Source organism: Carica papaya, chromosome 4 (assembly GCF_054855325.1).
Source record: "Carica papaya isolate Zhongbai chromosome 4, ASM5485532v1, whole genome shotgun sequence".
NCBI lineage: Eukaryota > Viridiplantae > Streptophyta > Magnoliopsida > Brassicales > Caricaceae > Carica > Carica papaya.
The window spans coordinates 30,983,789-31,002,240 of NC_142312.1; the positions used below are offsets into that span (position 1 = coordinate 30,983,789).

The 18,452-nt window shown below is 33.8% G+C and overlaps 2 protein-coding genes across 2 annotated transcripts; one reads left to right on the forward strand and one right to left on the reverse strand.

Moving 5' to 3' along the window:
- Nucleotides 1-48: 48 nt before the first annotated feature.
- On the reverse strand, nucleotides 49-1,765 carry LOC110812275 (serine/arginine repetitive matrix protein). Its single transcript, XM_022039005.2, has 2 exons — nucleotides 665-1,765; nucleotides 49-569 (listed from the first exon to the last, which is right to left on the reverse strand). The coding sequence occupies exons 1-2, from the start codon at nucleotides 1,214-1,216 to the stop codon at nucleotides 180-182; spliced, it is 942 nt and encodes a 313-aa protein (XP_021894697.2). The 5' UTR covers nucleotides 1,217-1,765; the 3' UTR covers nucleotides 49-179.
- A 3,526-nt stretch (nucleotides 1,766-5,291) lies between these two features.
- On the forward strand, nucleotides 5,292-6,853 carry LOC110812227 (UDP-glycosyltransferase 79B3-like). Its single transcript, XM_022038950.2, has one exon. The coding sequence runs from the start codon at nucleotides 5,371-5,373 to the stop codon at nucleotides 6,754-6,756; it is 1,386 nt and encodes a 461-aa protein (XP_021894642.2). The 5' UTR covers nucleotides 5,292-5,370; the 3' UTR covers nucleotides 6,757-6,853.
- Nucleotides 6,854-18,452: the final 11,599 nt, after the last annotated feature.

An 18,452-nucleotide genomic window follows, 5' to 3' on the forward strand; every position in this document is an offset into this window, starting at 1 on the left:
TTTAGGAGTAAATAATTTGTGGAAAACAGAGAGAACGAAACCCGACTGTAACGGGCTGTAAAAATGAAAGAATTTCATTAAAATATGAAATTGTGAACTGTACAGAATCATGAATGTAGTGAAGCTCTTTATTAAATCCAATTACAGTCAACTCAATATGGTTAAACTTTGTTTTTTCGTTAACACTCTTGGCGCACGTTAGTGGCGACAGTTCTTGCCCAGAACTTGATGTGAGCTTTCATGTCTTCTGCAGAGTTTTTGGCAACCCAAGTTGGAATGAGAGGTGCACAGCTCCTCTCCATCCATGACTGAGACCAATTATAAGGCCTACTTCTCATCATCATCACCATCTTGTAACCTAATTCATTTGGATCATCTTCTCTTCTCTTGTCAAATCTGAATCCCAACTCCTCGAAACCTCGTAATTCTTCTACCTCAAGGTAGCTCAAGCTTTTCCTCAGTTTCTTCTGGTTCAAGCTTTCCTTTCTTGTTTCTTTCATATCATGTTTGTTGCTGATACTTTCTACATCTGGGTTCCTCGGTGGCCGATGTCTTGAACTGCTAGGACTCTGTATTGGTAACGTATTGCAAGTCTTATAAATATATATATATATATATATATTAATAAAGAAACTGGGAATTATAGTGTCGGTAAAGGTTATACCTTTGGAGTTACTCTGTGAGGGGAGGTTTTGGATGAGCTAGCCAATGCTTCAAGAATCAATGTGCTCATCAGAGCATCACTGTCTTTATCTTGATCCCTGCCTATATAAGACGGCAAGGTTTGTGTTCTTTGCAACGATGAATGAGTGGCTGCAGCTGGTTTGATTCTTCTGGTTTCATTTTCTTTCTGAATTCCTTCCGGTTTAGTAGGTTGCTGCGGCAAGATTCGATCAGATAATTGCCTGCCCAATTTTCCTCTTCGCTGAACTTCATCTTTTCTACCTATATAAGGTGGCAAAGATGGTGCACGAACCAAACCGCCATTAGTGGATTGAGAATTTGCAGTGTGTGAATTCTTTGAAATTTCTTGGTTGAAGTTTGACGAAGAACAAGGATCAGAATAACACCTCGGCATCCTAGCTCTTCTGTTGACCAACAGATTACCGTAGAACCAGCACTCGTCGAATAGATCATCGACATGTACATCTACTTCTATGTCAACTCCACCACTAGGAGAGGACTCCAACTTTTGAATATCAATTGTGGTCTCCATACCTGCAGAAACAAGGAGGAGAAGGAGAAGAAGACGAAGAAGAAGAAGACACTTATCAACTACAATAAGGAATATTTAAAGAGACCCACATGGGGATCCTTGTGGTCATCCATAGTATATCATTTTATTGTGTAGTTATCTAATTCAAAGCCGCAAATGGGGCAGGGGAAGAAGCCATGTGGGCCGAAGAAACCATGTGCTGTGAGGTCAGAAGACTGAATATTTTATGGGGGAGAGAAAAGGGTATACGAGCATGGGGATGTTCTTTAATTAGGTCCAATTATGAATCCATGACAGAAAACTTCAAGAGGGTGGAATTTAATCGTAATGCAAGAAGACTCTTGTCGTGCCAGCAAACAAGCCATGTGAAGTTCCTTCTGTTTGTGAAGCAACAGAAGCAAGAGAGATGTTTCTGTCTTTGTATTTTCTTTTGTCTATTATGCGACAGCTAAGGTTACAGATGATCTAAACGTATTCAAAATCAAATAAAGCAGGTGTCGAAATCTACTAATGGTGAGCTGCAAAGGGTGTTGTCATGATGGGGACGAGGGTAAAAAAACTGAGCCACCGACTCAGAAATTTGGCATCTTTCCAGCCAATTTGCTGTGAGAATTGGGATCCCAGGCATTAGAAAGTGGAATCAATACACAGAAAAGTCTGTGCGTACAAAATTTGCTTCCCCTTTTTGATGCATATTATACCTTTGCTAATCCGACTCTCAATTACACCAAAAGTTTGAGCTTTTCAGCTTTTTCTATTTTAACATAAGAATAAGAGGCTTTTCTTTTTTTGGGTAAAACTACTTTAATTCATTTCTTTTTTGGATTCTAATTGATCTACTTTAAACATATATATATATATATATACATATATATTAATTTATACATATTAAATATTATTAAGATTTCTCAATAGATAATAAAAAAGCTAAACACGTGTCTATTTTTAATTGAATAAATTTTTATTTTAAATATCATGTGATATCTGACGTATTTATTTTTTTAAATTTTTTATTTTATTAAAATAATTAAATATTTTTAATATATTAAATGTTACATAATATTTAAAATAAAAATTTATTCAATAAAAATGTCTGTGCGCTTATTTTATTATTATACGCCAAATAGATTAATTAACGTATAAAATTTGAAGGAAAATACAATAAATTTTGTAAAAAAAATGATTTTTTTTTTAATTTAAGTAAAAAAAAAAACTTTTTTACCGTTGATTATTTCGCGAACTTGGTTTATGATGGATTCACGAGAGGGCCACACCTTACTGCAATCTTTTCCTACGAGTAGTATATTTAGTATTTTTTGATTTAAACTGTGTAATACTCGTATCTGATTGTTTTCGTTAGTCTATTTAATTGTTTATATATATATATATATATATATAAAGAAAATTTTCAAAAAAATAATTAGAAAAACCAATTTGCAATAACTAAATTAAGAAGAAAAAAATGGATTATATCATATTTCAAGTCTATTTATTGATTAAATTTAATTTTTTTATTAAAAAAATTATAAATAAAAGAGAGAGAATAAAAAAGATGAGAACCCAATTTAAATTATAAAATTATAGTCGGTGGGCCTAAACTTAATTCCATGTCAAATATGATTCCAGCCCATTAAATATTATTTGGATGTCACCATATAATAGGGCTTTAATGTAATTATATATATATATATATCTATATATCTATATCTATATATATATATATATATATATACAAGTCATATTTTTCAGCCTCTTAATTACTAAGACAAATAATTGATATGACATGCACACATTATAGAGTGGCCACGAAACAAAAATTTATTTCTTGTAACGACATTTATGTGCATGTCTAACGACTATTTAATAATTTTTTAATTTTAATCTTGAGAATGCAAAATAATTATAAGATGATCTAAAAAAAATAATAATAATTAGATTTTTTTATCAACAAATGGGTTTAATGCGGACTTTTAACAGATTATTAATTTATTAAGTATGTTTAAAAGTGATCAATTAAAACACATCAAATTTAAATATGAATTTGTAATATGTACAGGTATCATATCTATAATTTCTCATTATATAATAGAAAAAATAGAAAATGACAAAAGTTAACGATATAAAAAGGCAACTTAGTCCCTAAATCGCACGCAAATTTTATTACTTGCAAGAAAAATTTAAGAAATCCAGGACTCGTTGAGAGGTGTAGTAGATAAGATAACATTTTGAAACACTGATCCTAGTAAGGATCCCTCACCATCTTCTTAGTTACAGTAAATTGAGGATTAATAATCGATAAATGTATGTTTTCTAAAAAATTAGAAAATTCTTAAAAATATTACAGGTCACTAGTGGAGTCATAACTGATTGGTTCACACTTATCCAGACTCTTTGTTTATTCTTATGTACTGCCTAACTTATTTTCTATTATATTGTGCATGTTTAAATTGATAATTCATATAGTCTTCTCGATTATCTGGTTTATTTGGTTTCTCCTGTATTTTTTATTTGGTTATCTAATCATTCGGTTATTAATTATGATAAACTATATTGTTCGCTTCTACATTTAGAAATACAAATTTATTTCCTCTAAGGTTTCAGGTCTTTATAATCATCATGTTAGATATCAAATTAATTATAATAGAAGATATTAAACAACAATACAAAATACTTATAAAATAAAATTAATGCATTGTTACCAAGTTAACATTCTTAATTATAGATTTTTGAATAATAAAAACTATTGAATTCAACAACATAAAATTAAAATTTAAAATATAAACTAAACATAATATATGCAATAAAAATAGATAATAAAAAGGGAAAATATATACATATATATATAAATATATGTAAACTAAGAAGTTAATATTAAAGAGTAATTAAAGTAAAAAAATAGTAATGTATGAAAAGTCAAAATATATTTAGAAGATTAAAAATTTATCCTAACATTTTAATGAATAGTATATTTGACATTTCAAATTTTACTAAAAATATTAGAGCACCATTAAATTTTCTTAAAGTGTCACGTATTCAAAAATTGTACTCTTTATCAATATTCTTAATGTACTCTTCAATCATCTTCAACCACCATAGCAAATAGTATTTATGACATTTCAAAATTTACTAAGAGCGTCGGACCATCATTATATTTTCTTACAATATCAAGTGTCACGTGTACGTTTTTATTAATATTCACAACGTATTATTACAAGGTATTAATGCCTACCATCTTCAACTACCACCACGATGGTTTAATAATTAAATTTTTATAATCTCATTTGAAAGTCACAGAGTTCAGATTTTATTAAAACGTAAAGTTGGTCACTTTATGAGTATATGATGACCTACACATAATATTTAAATTAATAATTTATGACTTAATTCATTATTATATTGATGGAATTGTATTGATTAATTTAGATTTAGTTTTAATAAAATGACGGGTGATTATATTTCTATAATTGAAATAACTACAACATACCATTATTTAATAACGATGGTGAGTTTTGTATTTTGTATATTTTTCTTAAAAATTAAAATGCGATGTTATATATATATATATATATATATATATTAATTTGAAAATACAATAATTATAAGATGTTCTACAACAACACAAGTGAATTGACTTACATTATTTGATGGTGGTACAATTAAATTTCATGTTATATTATAAGATAAAATGTATGTTTTGTATTTGTTTTTATTAAAAAAATTATAATATTATAAATTTTATTATGATTGATTGTATTATAATTAATATATAAGTGTTATTTAATTAATAAAATATATAAATTTTTATTTAAAAAAATTTAAATATTATGAGATAACATATTTATAAGTTTTGATAATTTATTTATTTATTTATATTTCTGAAACATCTTATAATTAGTCTTTGGTTAGTTCTTCACCATCTATACCTGCAATCCTTTTGCACCTTCTGTGGCACTCTGTAAACTTCAATTTTTTTTTTTGTTTTAGTTGAAAAAATATATTTTTACGAAGAAGATTACAAGGACAACCCTCTAAAATCATCTGTATGTATAACGCATATAACAGTAAAGCCCTGTGGCTATATATACGTGAGATTGAATACACATGGCCAATAACCAAAATCAAAGAACATTCTTCACACAAAATAGACAGCAATAATGGCGGATCCCAATAATGGCTCAAACCTTCACGTAGCAATGTTTCCATGGCTTGCAATGGGCCACATGACTCCCTACCTCCATCTCGCTAACAAGCTAGCCGAGAAAGGCCACAAGGTCACTTATCTTCTACCCAAGAAAGCTCAACAGCAACTGCAACATCTGAATCTCCATCCTCATCTCATCACCTTCCATCTTGTAACCATTCCCCACGTCGATGGACTCCCGGTTGGCACCGAGACAGCCTCTGAAATACCCATTTTCTTGAACCATTTGCTCGCCATAGCCATGGATCTTGCGCGTGACCAAGTCCAAGAATTCATCGTTCGGGCAAAACCCAACTTGGTTTTGTACGACAATGCTCATTGGATCCCAGAAATAACAAAGCCGCTCGGCATCAAAACTATATGTTACAACGTGGTTTGCGCCGCGGCAATCGCCATCGCCATAGTCCCGGCTCGAAATGTTCGTAAGGACAAACCCATTACAGAGGAAGAAATTGCAGAGCCTCCCGCTGGGTACCCATCATCCAAAGTGGTGCTTAAAGGCCAAGATGCTCGTAATTTGATGTTTATATCGCTGCCTTTCGGAGACGGGATCTCGTTCTACGAGCGGGTAACAATTGCATTGAAGAATTCCGATGCGATTGCGATAAGAACATGCAGCGAAATAGAAGGAAAATTCTGTGATTACTTAGGGAGTCAGTATCAAAAACCTGTTTTCTTAACCGGTCCGGTTTTACCTGAACCGGAGAAAACAGTGGCATTAGATGAGAAATGGGTTAAATGGCTAGGTGGGTTTGAACCAAATTCAGTCGTTTTTTGCGCATTCGGTAGCCAACTCATTCTTGAAAAAGACCAATTTCAAGAACTTTTGCTTGGGTTTGAACTCACTGGTTTACCATTTCTGGTAGCTCTAAAACCACCGGCTGGGGCATCAACCATTGAAGAAGCTTTTCCGGAAGGGTTCGAGCAGAGAGTTAGAGGAAGAGGAGTTGTTTGGGGTTCATGGGTTCAGCAGCCATTGATTTTGGTTCACCCATCTGTGGGTTGTTTTGTGAATCATTGTGGATTTGGGTCGATGTGGGAGTCATTGATTAGCGACTGTCAGATAGTTTTGGTGCCTCACCTGGGTGACCAGATGTTGAACACGAAGCTTTTGGCGGATGAATTGAATGTTGCTGTAGAGGTGAAAAAAGAGGACAATGGATGGGTGTCAAAGGAGAATCTTTGCAATGCCATTAAATGTGTGATGAATAAAGATAGCGAAGAGGGTGATTTGGTGAGGAAGAATCATGCTAAGTGGAAGGAAACACTGGGAAGCTCAGGTTTAATGAGTGGTTATATTGATAAGTTTGTTCAGAATATTCATGATCTTGTCAAATGATGACACATATATATATGTATATGTATGTATGCCAACTTTCATTGTTAATTAGCTTCTTTCAATGTGAGAAATAAACTGTGAAAGCTTTAGATCCTTACTTATTCTACTTATTTGCGTCTGTTTGTCGTGCGTTTTACGGTCTCTTTCTCTTTCTCTCTTTACTGGTGTGTGTTTATATATATATATATTTACACGCACCCATGCTGTTGTATTTCATTACGAGCTCTCTGTTGTATTTCATTGTCATGGAGTTCGATCCCCTTCGCTGTAACAATTAGCATATTCTTCTTTTTCGTTGGGCTGCTACTTAGCAAGGCTTTAGCATTCATTTCTCCCATGAATTTTGGTAGACCATCTGCTTCTTCCATTTCCTTTTAAATCCACTGCTTTCTTATCTTCGTTACTTCTCCCGTTTCTTTAGACAACTCATCTGATAGGACATAGTTGGAGCTTCACTATTTTGATCATCATCCATCAAATCAAAGTTTTTTTCTTCCTGGTAATAAAAGTATTCTTTGCCTTCTCCAAACTTTGCAAAACAAAGTTAATTCCTTCGCGTATATCTAAGTTGCAAAATGATTAATATAATGAGAGTAAAATATGAGAACATATAACATAGTAATGTATTGATGTATATAAGAAAATGTTCAAGAGGGGAATTTCTGTGTTGAATTATTTAATAATTGAGAATACTGTGGAAATCTAAATATTTTATAGAAAACTGGGAATAAGAATTTAAAAGTTGATATTCATTCGCTTGGAAAACTGATAGACGTACTGGGGGCCATGAACATGCAGGAAGCTAAAAGCAGATTTTGCAAGATGATAAGCTCAGCAGAGTTAGGATTAAAGAAATGACGAGGATTGATGAAGTGTTTGCTCAATGTTAATTTCGTCAAGTTGCATGGCGTAGTTGTTGTGAACTGATTGTTGTTCTCGCTCTCTCCTGGGTCAACTATAGTTGTTATACACAATGATTGATAGGTGTATTATTAGGAAAGGACCAAGAGTCAGTTCATCCCGTCTTGGTTTCAGTATTCCAGTCATTTGCAGAGAGCTTCGAGTGACGTCCCTGCAACTGGCTGATGAAAATGGGTCAAACACATGAGCCTCAGAATTCAAGCAACAGAGGAGACAGATCCCAGCTCGCTGATCAGATTCATATGGAAGCATTGCAAAATGCAAAGAAACACGATCTCGCTTGTATGCATTTTGATCGCCACAGTTTCTTATACTGCCGGAATGAATCCTCCCGGCGGTGTCGTTACCGATGGACCTCTTAAAGGTCAATCAACACTTAGCAAAACCACAGCTTTCAAGATCTTTCAGATAAGTAACACCCTTGCTTTGTTCTTGTCCTTGTGCATTGTCATTCTTCTTCTAACTCTAATTCCTAACAATTATGAAAGTTTGAAGTGGCTCCTAAAGATTGTTCATAAGTTCATGTGGGGGGCTGTATTAGCAATGGCTACGGCTTACATTACTTCAACATGGCTCATCTTACCCCATGGTAATGGACAAAACTGGGTGTTCTATGTTCAACTAGCTATTGTAGTTTTCGCCACTGTTGGAACTTTGTTTGTCTTTTGTATGTATAATCCCATTAAACAATGTTGTAATTGCTTCAACCAAGATTCCTCTCCTTCTCATCCTCTTGGAGAAGTCAACCGACCCTTCAAAGCTTCTCCTTCTCATCCCCTTGGAGAAACCAATCAACAGTTTAGATCTTCTCCTTCTCATTCTCCTAGAGGAGTCAACCGACCCGTTAAGTCTTCTCCTTCTTCTTCCTTTAGAGAGATCAGTCGGCAGTTAAAATCGTCTTCTTCTCATTCCCTTGTAGAAATCAATCAACCCTTTAAATTTTCCCCCTCTCGTTTGCATGGAGAAATCTCTCCATCCTTTAAATCTTCTCATTCTCATTCCGCCATAGAGATCAATTGACGGTTAAAATCTTCTCCTTCTCATTCCCTCGGAGAAATAACTCTATCCTTTAAATCTTCTCCTTCTCATTCCCATATAAAAATTAGACAACAACATTTTGAATCTCATCGGTCTCTCAATGAAAAAAGCTCACAATTCCGTAAAACCACACATCAATATTCAAAAAACAAGTACAAAAAAAAAGACATCAGGTGAAGACAAAATGTTGTATCAAAATGAATCAGACACAGACATGTCGATCAATTTTGACAAAGACTACAATGATATGTCATATCAGAATTTTAGACAAACTATGTCATCTCCAGAAAGAGAAAGGAGTCGCAGGAAAGAAAGGTCTGGAATAATTACAAAGATATATTCAAAATCCACGTCCCCGCAAAAGGAAGGGTTCATCTCATCCTAAATTTACTAAACTGTGATGAAGAATCTTTCACTTCAGATGCTAAATTCGCTTATTTTCACCTTATCATTACTTCATGTTAAATAAGTTCATCATATCTTATGAATTAATGAACTTAGCGGTGTGTTTTATTGTCTCTTAACTTTATATTTTGAACATATTAATTCTTTCTTCTTTTTAATATTTTGATTTATCAAATATTTTACTTTTACTTAACATAATGTTTAAGATATGAGAGTTTAATTTGCTTATAATTTTTATTTAAATCCAAATAATTGTAATTATTTAATTTAAGAATGTTTTTTTTAATAAAAAATTTAACTCTCAAATCAAGTTGCCTTTCTGATTGACTTTTAGTTTAATAATAATATAATATGAATAAAGCAAAATATAACCTACAATTAATTTGTAACTCATTAGCGTTGCAATAATCAACTTATGCACTGACTGATTGACGAATTTTGACTTTTTATTATAGCTTAATCTTTATCTGTGTGCTCATAGGTCACGTGATCTCCAATAAGAACAATGTCATTGGAGTTTTTTGGTTCACGATATGTTTGAAGAACTCTTAGTTTTTTTACTTCTCGTTATAACTTGATATTTATCTGCATGCTTATGTGTTAAGTGATATCCAATAATTGATCACAAACGATGTCATAGGAGTTTCTTAGTAGAGGATGTGCTTGAGGAGCTCTTAGTTTTTCGGCTTCTCGTTATACCTTGGTCTTCATCTACATGTTCATGTGTTAAGTGATTTCTAACAATTTATCACAAATGATGTCATATGAGTTTTTAAGTTCAGGATGTACTTGAGGAACTCTTAATTTTTTGACTTCTCATTATACCTTGGTCTTCATCTGCATGCTCATGTGTCAAGTGATCTCCAATAACTTATCACGAACAATGCCACGAAAGTTTCTTGGCTCAAGATGTGCTTTGGAGAGCTCTTAGTTTTTTAGCCTTTTGCCTCTCTTTGCTACTAAAAAAAAATTCATGATTAATTAAGTTTTTAACCAAGTATCATAATTAGTTTTGATATAAAAATTCCATTAAAAAAAGTATAACGCAGAATAAAAAAATCTCCAGGGTCAACTATAATTGTTAACAATTAGGGTTTTTGTTTTGTCAATTTCTCATTCATCTCCTTGGTCAACTATGATTGTCATACAATTATAATTATCACTCATCTTAGCCATTTGCAGAGAGCTTTGAGATACGTCCCTGCAGCTGCTTGATGAAAATGAGTCAAACCTAGGAGCTCCACAATTCAAGCAACAGGGAAGACAAATCCCAACATTGCAGAATGCAAGAAATACAATCTCGCTTGTATGTATTTTGATTGCCACAGTTTCTTATTCTGCCGAATAAATCCTTCTGACGGTGTCTTTATCGATGGACCTCTTACACTCTGTTTGGATCGTAATAAATGATAGAATTTTAATGTATGATATTCTACGGGTGTAAGAAAATCATGTTTGTTCCAACTTTCAATATTAACAAATGATATCTGACCGACAAATTTGAAATAAATTTTAAAATTACCGAATCAGTGGTGGTATTTGACTGACATATTACTTTTTTTTTTCCTTTATACTCTCATATAATATACTTAATTCTATTTTTATCATCACAATTTATTATTTATTTTATTAAATATAAAAATTTATTTTGTAATAATTATTTATTTAAATACAAATGTATATTGGTAAAAAATTTAAATTTTTTTATTATATATTTCTTATATACACAATTAACATAATAGTTATGGGTAAATTAGTAACTTGACTGAAAATACAACTATACTATCCTATCATTCAAATAAAAATATATTATTAACATACATTAATATACAATCATCCAAATATAAAAAAAATTTATCATTCCCATCTTATGTCATTGTTATCCAATTACCATACATTAATTAACCATCACTAAAATTTATTCAAACAGGATGTTAAAGACTGATCAACAGTTAACAAAACCACAGCTTTCAAGATCTTTCAGATTAAGTAACACTCTTGCTTTGTTCTTTCCCTTGTGCATTGTCACTCTTCTTTTAACTCTAATTCCTGGAAATTATGATAGTTTGAAGTTGCTCCTAAAGATTGTTCATAAGTTCATGTGGTGCGCTGTGTTAGCTATGGCTACGGCTTACCTTGCTGCAACATGACTTATCTTACCACACGATAATGGACAAAACTGGGTGTTTTATATTCAACCAGCTATCGTACTTTTTGTAATTGTTGGAACTTTATCATCCCATTAAACAATGGTGTAATTGCTTCCGGTAAGAGCTCTCTCAACCTTCTCATGCCCTTTGAGATCTTTCTCCTTCTCATCCCCGTGGAGAAACCAATCAACAGTTTGAATCTTCTGTTGCTTCTGTTTCCTTGGGAGAAGTCAAGTCCCTTAAAGAAATCATTCCATCCCCTAAACCTTCTCCTCTTTATTCCTCTGCAAAAATTAGGGCACAATTTTCTGAATTTCGTCAGTCTCTTAATAAAAAAGCTCACAACTCTCTGAAAATATCCATGTAATATTTTAACATGAAAATTTGCTGCTTTCAAAAACTAATTCGGTAGCTTTTGTAGAGAAAAAAAGTAAGAGAGAGAGAGAGAGAGAGAGGGCACAGAAACAGAGCATAACCCTGCAAAGTTCTCTGTTTCTGTGCTTCGACAAAATTGTGAGAAGATGATACAAGAAAAAGGGCTGCATTTTCTTTCATGTTTGCATGGTTTAAATAAACTAATTTACAATCACTTGAAATTGAGTCGACCCCTTCGTTGCACAGTACCGCACCCGACGTCCAGATTCCACTACACACAAGATCTAAATTCCATCGTGGAACACGTCCTCAACCAACACATCGCTACTCTCGGAAAACAACAGCAAAAAGAAGATATCAGCCAAAGACGGTACGTCATATCAAAGTGAATCAGACACAGACATGTCGATCAATTCTATACATACTATGTCGTCTCCAGAAATAAGGAGTCGTAATAAAGAAAGTTCTGAAAGGACATATTCACAATCAACTTCTCCTAACCGGAATGGTCAAACTAAAAGGAATCACATAAAACGTTTTGATTCATTTTTTCCTATAATTAACTCATTGTTCTGAAGAACCTTTTAATTCAAAGCTAGACTTCCTTAGTTTCAGCTTGTCATTGCTTCATGTTAAGTAAGCTTATCATATTTTATAAATTAATGAAGTCAACAGTTTGTTCAGGTGTTTTTCAGTTCATTATTATTTGCTAAGGATACCATTCTTTTCTTCACGCACCGCTTGATGTTTCAAAAAATTCACTAATGATTCGAGAACTCGGGAATAAGGAGATGAAAGTAATATTAATGAAACGAACAGATTTACAGCTTATATGGAAATCCTACATAAATTTTTGAAAATTATCTTTAATTATATCGTAGTGATTTCTCAAAAAGATAAAGTAGAAACCATACGAACCAAGTGATCTAATACCATCATAATCATACACCGCATTCCATATCTTGTATTAAAGAAAGACATCTTCAGCCCTCTTTCAACCATCTAATCCTCGAATTATCATCTCAAATGCTTTCTTGGGCACGGAGGAAGTGCCGTATTTTACAACTTCTTGTTTCAAATATCCCTGCTATCCTACGACATATTTGGATTGTTCTGTCACGCTCTAATAGTTTCATCAGTCTCTTCATTAAGATCTTTTTGTTCCTGTCAATTCCTCATCTCGTTCTTGAACATCTTGAGTTTATTAGCATGATAAAAGGTAAAAGTACCTTCAAAGTAGTAACATCTTGTTTTCCTTTTACAATGTGTCTTCTCAGCTTCTTCCTTCTCCCAAGCCTGCGGTTTGCACACAAGTAGAAACTTGTGACTAGTCCCCGTCACATTTCCACTTTATGGAGTTCATTTTCTGAACATTTGAATACCACTTTCCTTCTTTGTTCTTGTCGATTTTCCAACCAATCATTATGGTATATTCCCCATGAGTTGCATATATACCTATCCATCTCTCTTCCATGATCTTCCCGGCTGTTCGTTGATTGTTTCTCCTCCTCCAATTCAATCCAGAAGACATCTCCATATACTTTAACTACCAGGACTATTGGAACTGTATAATGAGCTGCTGGTAATTCGAAGGAGATTCTTATCTCTTCATAAGCTATTTCTGCATATGTGTTTTCATCCAACTTCACATGCCTCCCAAACCTATTACCTAATTTCTTGAAGAATCTCTCCTACCAAGCATGGAAAGGAACCCCTCTGCATTTTATCTATGTCGCTCTATCTACACTCTCTGGAAAATAAAAGTATCCTTCACCTCTTCAAACTTTGTGGAAGACCTTGCAAGATGATTTCTTTCCATTGCCTGATCGAGATCGTCTACAAACACCGATACTAGACTTAATCTTCTTTCCTCGATAGATCAAAACTTCTCCTCCTCACGTTCTTTTGATCTAGTCAGCTTCATACTTTCTCCTTCCATGATACGTCTCCCACTCTGTTTTCTCTTCAGCTTCTTCCATCCTTCACTTTTTTTTTTGTCACTTAGCTAGCGATTATATCAGGACTTAGTTGATTAATGAACAAAACCTAATGGGTGTAATTTTTTTCTCCACCCCTGTGTTCAAATACGTATTATGTCTCTCAATATATAAATATTATCCTTCATATATATTTCTATTTGGGAGCTAAGGCAGATTTTGCAAGAGGATAAGCTTCGGCCTAGCCAGGATTAAAGAAATGCTCGAGCTCTTAGGAGTCTAATTTGCTTATAACTCTTTCTCAATCCAAATAATAATAACACTAATAAATACATATATGTATATATACTTGAGATGAAGATCTTTATATATATATATATATATATATATATATAATTTATAAATTATCTTTACATGGATAAACTTATTGGTTGTTGACAATGAAGCCAGATAAAAACAAGGTTTAATTTAAAAATGACTTTTTTGGTGAACTGACGAGGACTGGTGCAGTGTTTAATTATTGTTAATTTTGTCAAGTTGCATGGCGTAGTTGTTGGGTACTGATCATCGTTCTCACTCATCTCCTGGGTCAACTATAATTGTTATACACAATGATTGATAGGTGTATTATTAGAAAAAGACCACGAGTGAACTCATCTCATCTTGATTTCAATATTCCAGCCATTTTCAGAGAGCTTTGAGGTACGTCCCTGCAGGCGGCTAGTGAAAATGAGTCAAACACGTGAGCGCCAGAATTCAAGCAACAGAGGAGACAGATCCCAGCTTGCTGATCAGATTCATATGGAAGCATTGCAAAATGCAAGAAACACGATCTCGCTTGTATGCATTTTGATCGCCACAGTTTCTTATACGGCCGGAATTAATCCTCCCGGCGGTGTCTTTACCGATGGACCTCTTAAAGGTCAATCAACAGTGAACAAAACCACAGCTTTCAAAATCTTTCAGATAAGTAACACTCTTGCTTTGTTCTTGTCCTTGTGCATCGTCACTCTTCTTCTAACCTTAATTCCTGGAAATTATGAAAGTTTGAAGTGGCTCCTAAAGATTGTTCACAAGTTCATGTGGGGAGCTGTGTTTGCCATGGCTGCAGCTTACCTTGCTGCAACATGGCTCATCTTACCGCGCGGTAATGAACAAAACTGGGTGTTTTATGTTCAACTAGCCATCGTACTTTTTGCCACTGTTGGAACTCTATTTGTTTTTTATACATATAATCCCATTAAGCAATGTTGTAATTGCTTCCAGCAAGATTCCTCTCCTTCTCATTCCCCTGGAGAAGTCAACCCACCCTTTAATGCTTCTCCTTCTCATTCTCCTCGAAGAGTCAACCCGCCCGTTAAATCTTCTCATTCTTCTTCCTCTACAGATATCAGTCAGGAGTCAAATTTGCCTCCTTCTCATTCCCTTGTAAAAACCAATCAACCCTTTAAATCTTCCCCTTCTCGTTCACATGGAGAAATCTCTCCATCCTCAAAATCTTCTCCTTCTCGTTCCCCTAGAGAAATCACTCCATCCTCTAAATCTTCTCCTTCTCATTCCCTTATAAAAATTAGACCACAACATTCTGAATCTCATCAGTCTCTTAACAAAAAAAGCTCACAACCCTCTAAACTGACACATCGATATCAAAAAAATAACTACAAAAAAAAACATCAAGCGAAGATAAAATGTCATATCAAAATGAATCAGACACAGACATGTCGATCAATTTCGACAAAAACTACTACAATGATGTGTCATACGAAAATTTTAGACAAACTATGTCGTCTCCAGAAAGGGAAAGGAGTCGCAGCAAAGAAAGGTCTGGAATAATTGCAAGGATATATTCAAAATCCACGTCCCCACATCCCCGCAAGAGGAAGGATTCATCTCATCCTAAATTTACTAGACTATGATGAAGAATCTTTCAATTCAAACGCTAAATTCCCTTATTTTCACCTTGTCATTGTTTCATGTTAAATAAGTTCATCATATCTTATGAATTAATGAACTCAGCAGTATGTTTTGGTGTTTATTAGCTGTATATTTTGAATATACTAATTCTTTTTTCTTTTCAATATTTTGATTTATCAAATATTTTACTTTTACTTTGACATAATGTTTAAGTTATGAGAGTCTAATTTACTTATAATTTTTTTATAATCCAAATAATAATAATTATTTAATTTAAGAATATTACAAAAAAAACTAAACCGAATCAAGTCGCCTTGATTTATTCTCGGATTGACTTTTAGTTTAATCATAATATAATATGAATAAACCAAAATATAACGTATAATCAATTTATAACTTATTAGTGCTGCAACAATCAACTTAATTCATTTCATTATGCACTGATTCGTTGATGAATCTTGACTTTTCATTATATTTTAGTCTTTATCTATATGCTCATGTGTCAGATGATCTCCAACAAGAACAATGTCATTGGAGTTTTTTGGCTTAGGATGTATTTGAAGAGCTCTTAATTTTTTGACTTCTCGTTATAGCTTGGTCTTCATTTGCATGCTAAGGTCATCTCCAATAACTTATCACAAATGATGCCATGTGAGTTTCTTAGTTCAGGATATACTTGAAGAGCTCTTATTTTTTTGGTTTCTCATTATAGCTTGGTCTTCATCTGTATGTTAATGTGTCAGGTGATCTCCAATAATTTATTACGACCAATGTCATAGGAGTTTCTTAGATCAGGATGTGCTTGAGGAGCTTTTAGTTTTTTGGTTTCTCATTATAGTTTAGTCTTTATCTATATGCTCATGTGTCAGGTGAATTCTAATAAATTATCACGAACGATGTCGTGAGAATTTATTTGTTCAGAATGTACTTGAGGACCTCTTAGTTTTCTAGCTTCTCATTATAGCCTGGTTTTCATCTGCATGCTTATATGTAGGTGATCTCTAATAACTTATCACGAACAATGCCATGAGAATTTTTTTGGTTCAAGATGTTCTTGAAGAGCTCTTAATTTTTTAGCTTTTTGCCTCTCTTTGCTACTAAAAAAGTCATAATTTTTAGATACCATAATTAGTTTTGATATAGAAATTCCATTAAAAAAAGTATAATGCAGAATAAGCTTGTATGCATTTTGATTGCCTCAGTTTCTTATACTGCCGGAATGAATCCTTCCGGCGGTGTCTTTACCGATGGAGCTCTTAAAGGTCAATCAACAGTTAATAAAACCACAGCTTTCAAGATCTTTTAGATAAGTAACACTCTTGTTTTGTTCTTGTCCTTGTGCATTGTCACTCTTCTTTTAACTCTAATTCCTGGAAATTATGATAGTTTGAAGTGGCTCCTAAAAATTGTTCATAAGTTCATTGTTAGTCGAAAACCGAAGAGCTTTGAAGTAGGCTCTGCAGAACAAACTTAGAGAGAGAGTTGAGGAGAGAGAGAGGGCAGCAAAACAGAGCAAAAACCTGCAACTGCCTCTGTTTTGCTGTTTTCTAAGAGGAGTTTTTTCTTTCTGTTTTTTGAGAGAAGAAGATATTTGATCTTCTTTATTTCAGCATATATATAGAGATATCGATTACAAGTGATCAAGTCAAATCATCCGAAAAATATGCATACACGTCTCGTGAAGTTTACGTATCCTACTGTGATACATCTTCACGATGGATTTCCTTCCTTTTGAATTTAAACTGAACAGAAAAAAGTCATTAATTTTAACACTCCCTCTTAATGACTTTTTCCACCAACCCCTATTTTTTCTCATAAATCCTCAAATTTAGCTTTAGACAGGACCTTGGTTAGAATGTCCGCAAGCTGATCATCAGTGGAGCAATGTATCAGCTTGATTTCTTGATTCCTCTCAGCCTCACGTATAGCATGATACTTAACGTTGATGTGTTTAGTTCTCCCGTGCATTACAGGATTTTTCACAATGGCGATTGCAGACTTGTTGTCAACATACAACATTGTAGGTGATTGTTCTTCCAGCTTTAGATCGTTGAACACCTTCCTCAACCAAATTGCTTGGTTAGTTGCTGTAGCTGTGGCTACATACTCAGCCTCAGCTATGGATTGAGCCACAGTATCCTGTTTCTTAGATGCCCATGAAAAAACACCGGAGCCTATTTTGAACAAGTACCCAGTTGTGCTACGTGCATCTTCTACGCTTCCTGCCCAATCACTGTCACTGTAGCCGACTAATCCACCTTCTGCTCTTGCTTTGAATTGAACACCAAAATTCCAGGTTCCTTTCAAGTACCTCAGCACATGTTTGACAGCTTGGAAGTGTGATTCCCTCGGTGAAGCCATGTATCTTGAAAGTAAACTTACTGCAAACAAAATATCTGGTCTGCTAGCTGTGAGATACAGAAGGCTCCCAATTAGACTTCTGTAATTCCCTTCTTCAACTTGGCTACCTTTCTCATCATTTGACAATTTCAGGTTGGACACCAGTGGTGTAGATACTGTTTTACAGTGATTCATATTGAATTTATTTAGAATTTCTTTGGCATACTTACCTTGTGAAAGAAAAATACCCAAGCTGCTTTGATGAATTTCCATTCCCAGGAAGTAGGTAGCTTCTCCAAGATCAGACATCTCAAATTCCTTCTCCAATTTCAGCTTGAACTCTTTCATTTTCCTTTTGTCAATCATTCTGATTTCCTCTTCCATAGCAAGTCTCCACTCTTGCTGCTGAAGTGCTTCCTCAACAGAGGAAGGTTCTTTTGAGGCAAAACTGCACTTTTCATAGATGTCAGCCAGACTTTTCAATTTTATTCTCTCTTCTGCTTCACATTCTTCATCATCGTCATCATTTTCACCATCTTCATCATCTTTATCTTTCTGAGTTGAGTTTGATACTGTCACTGATTTCTTTCCTTCTTCATATGTTACACAGTCTCGT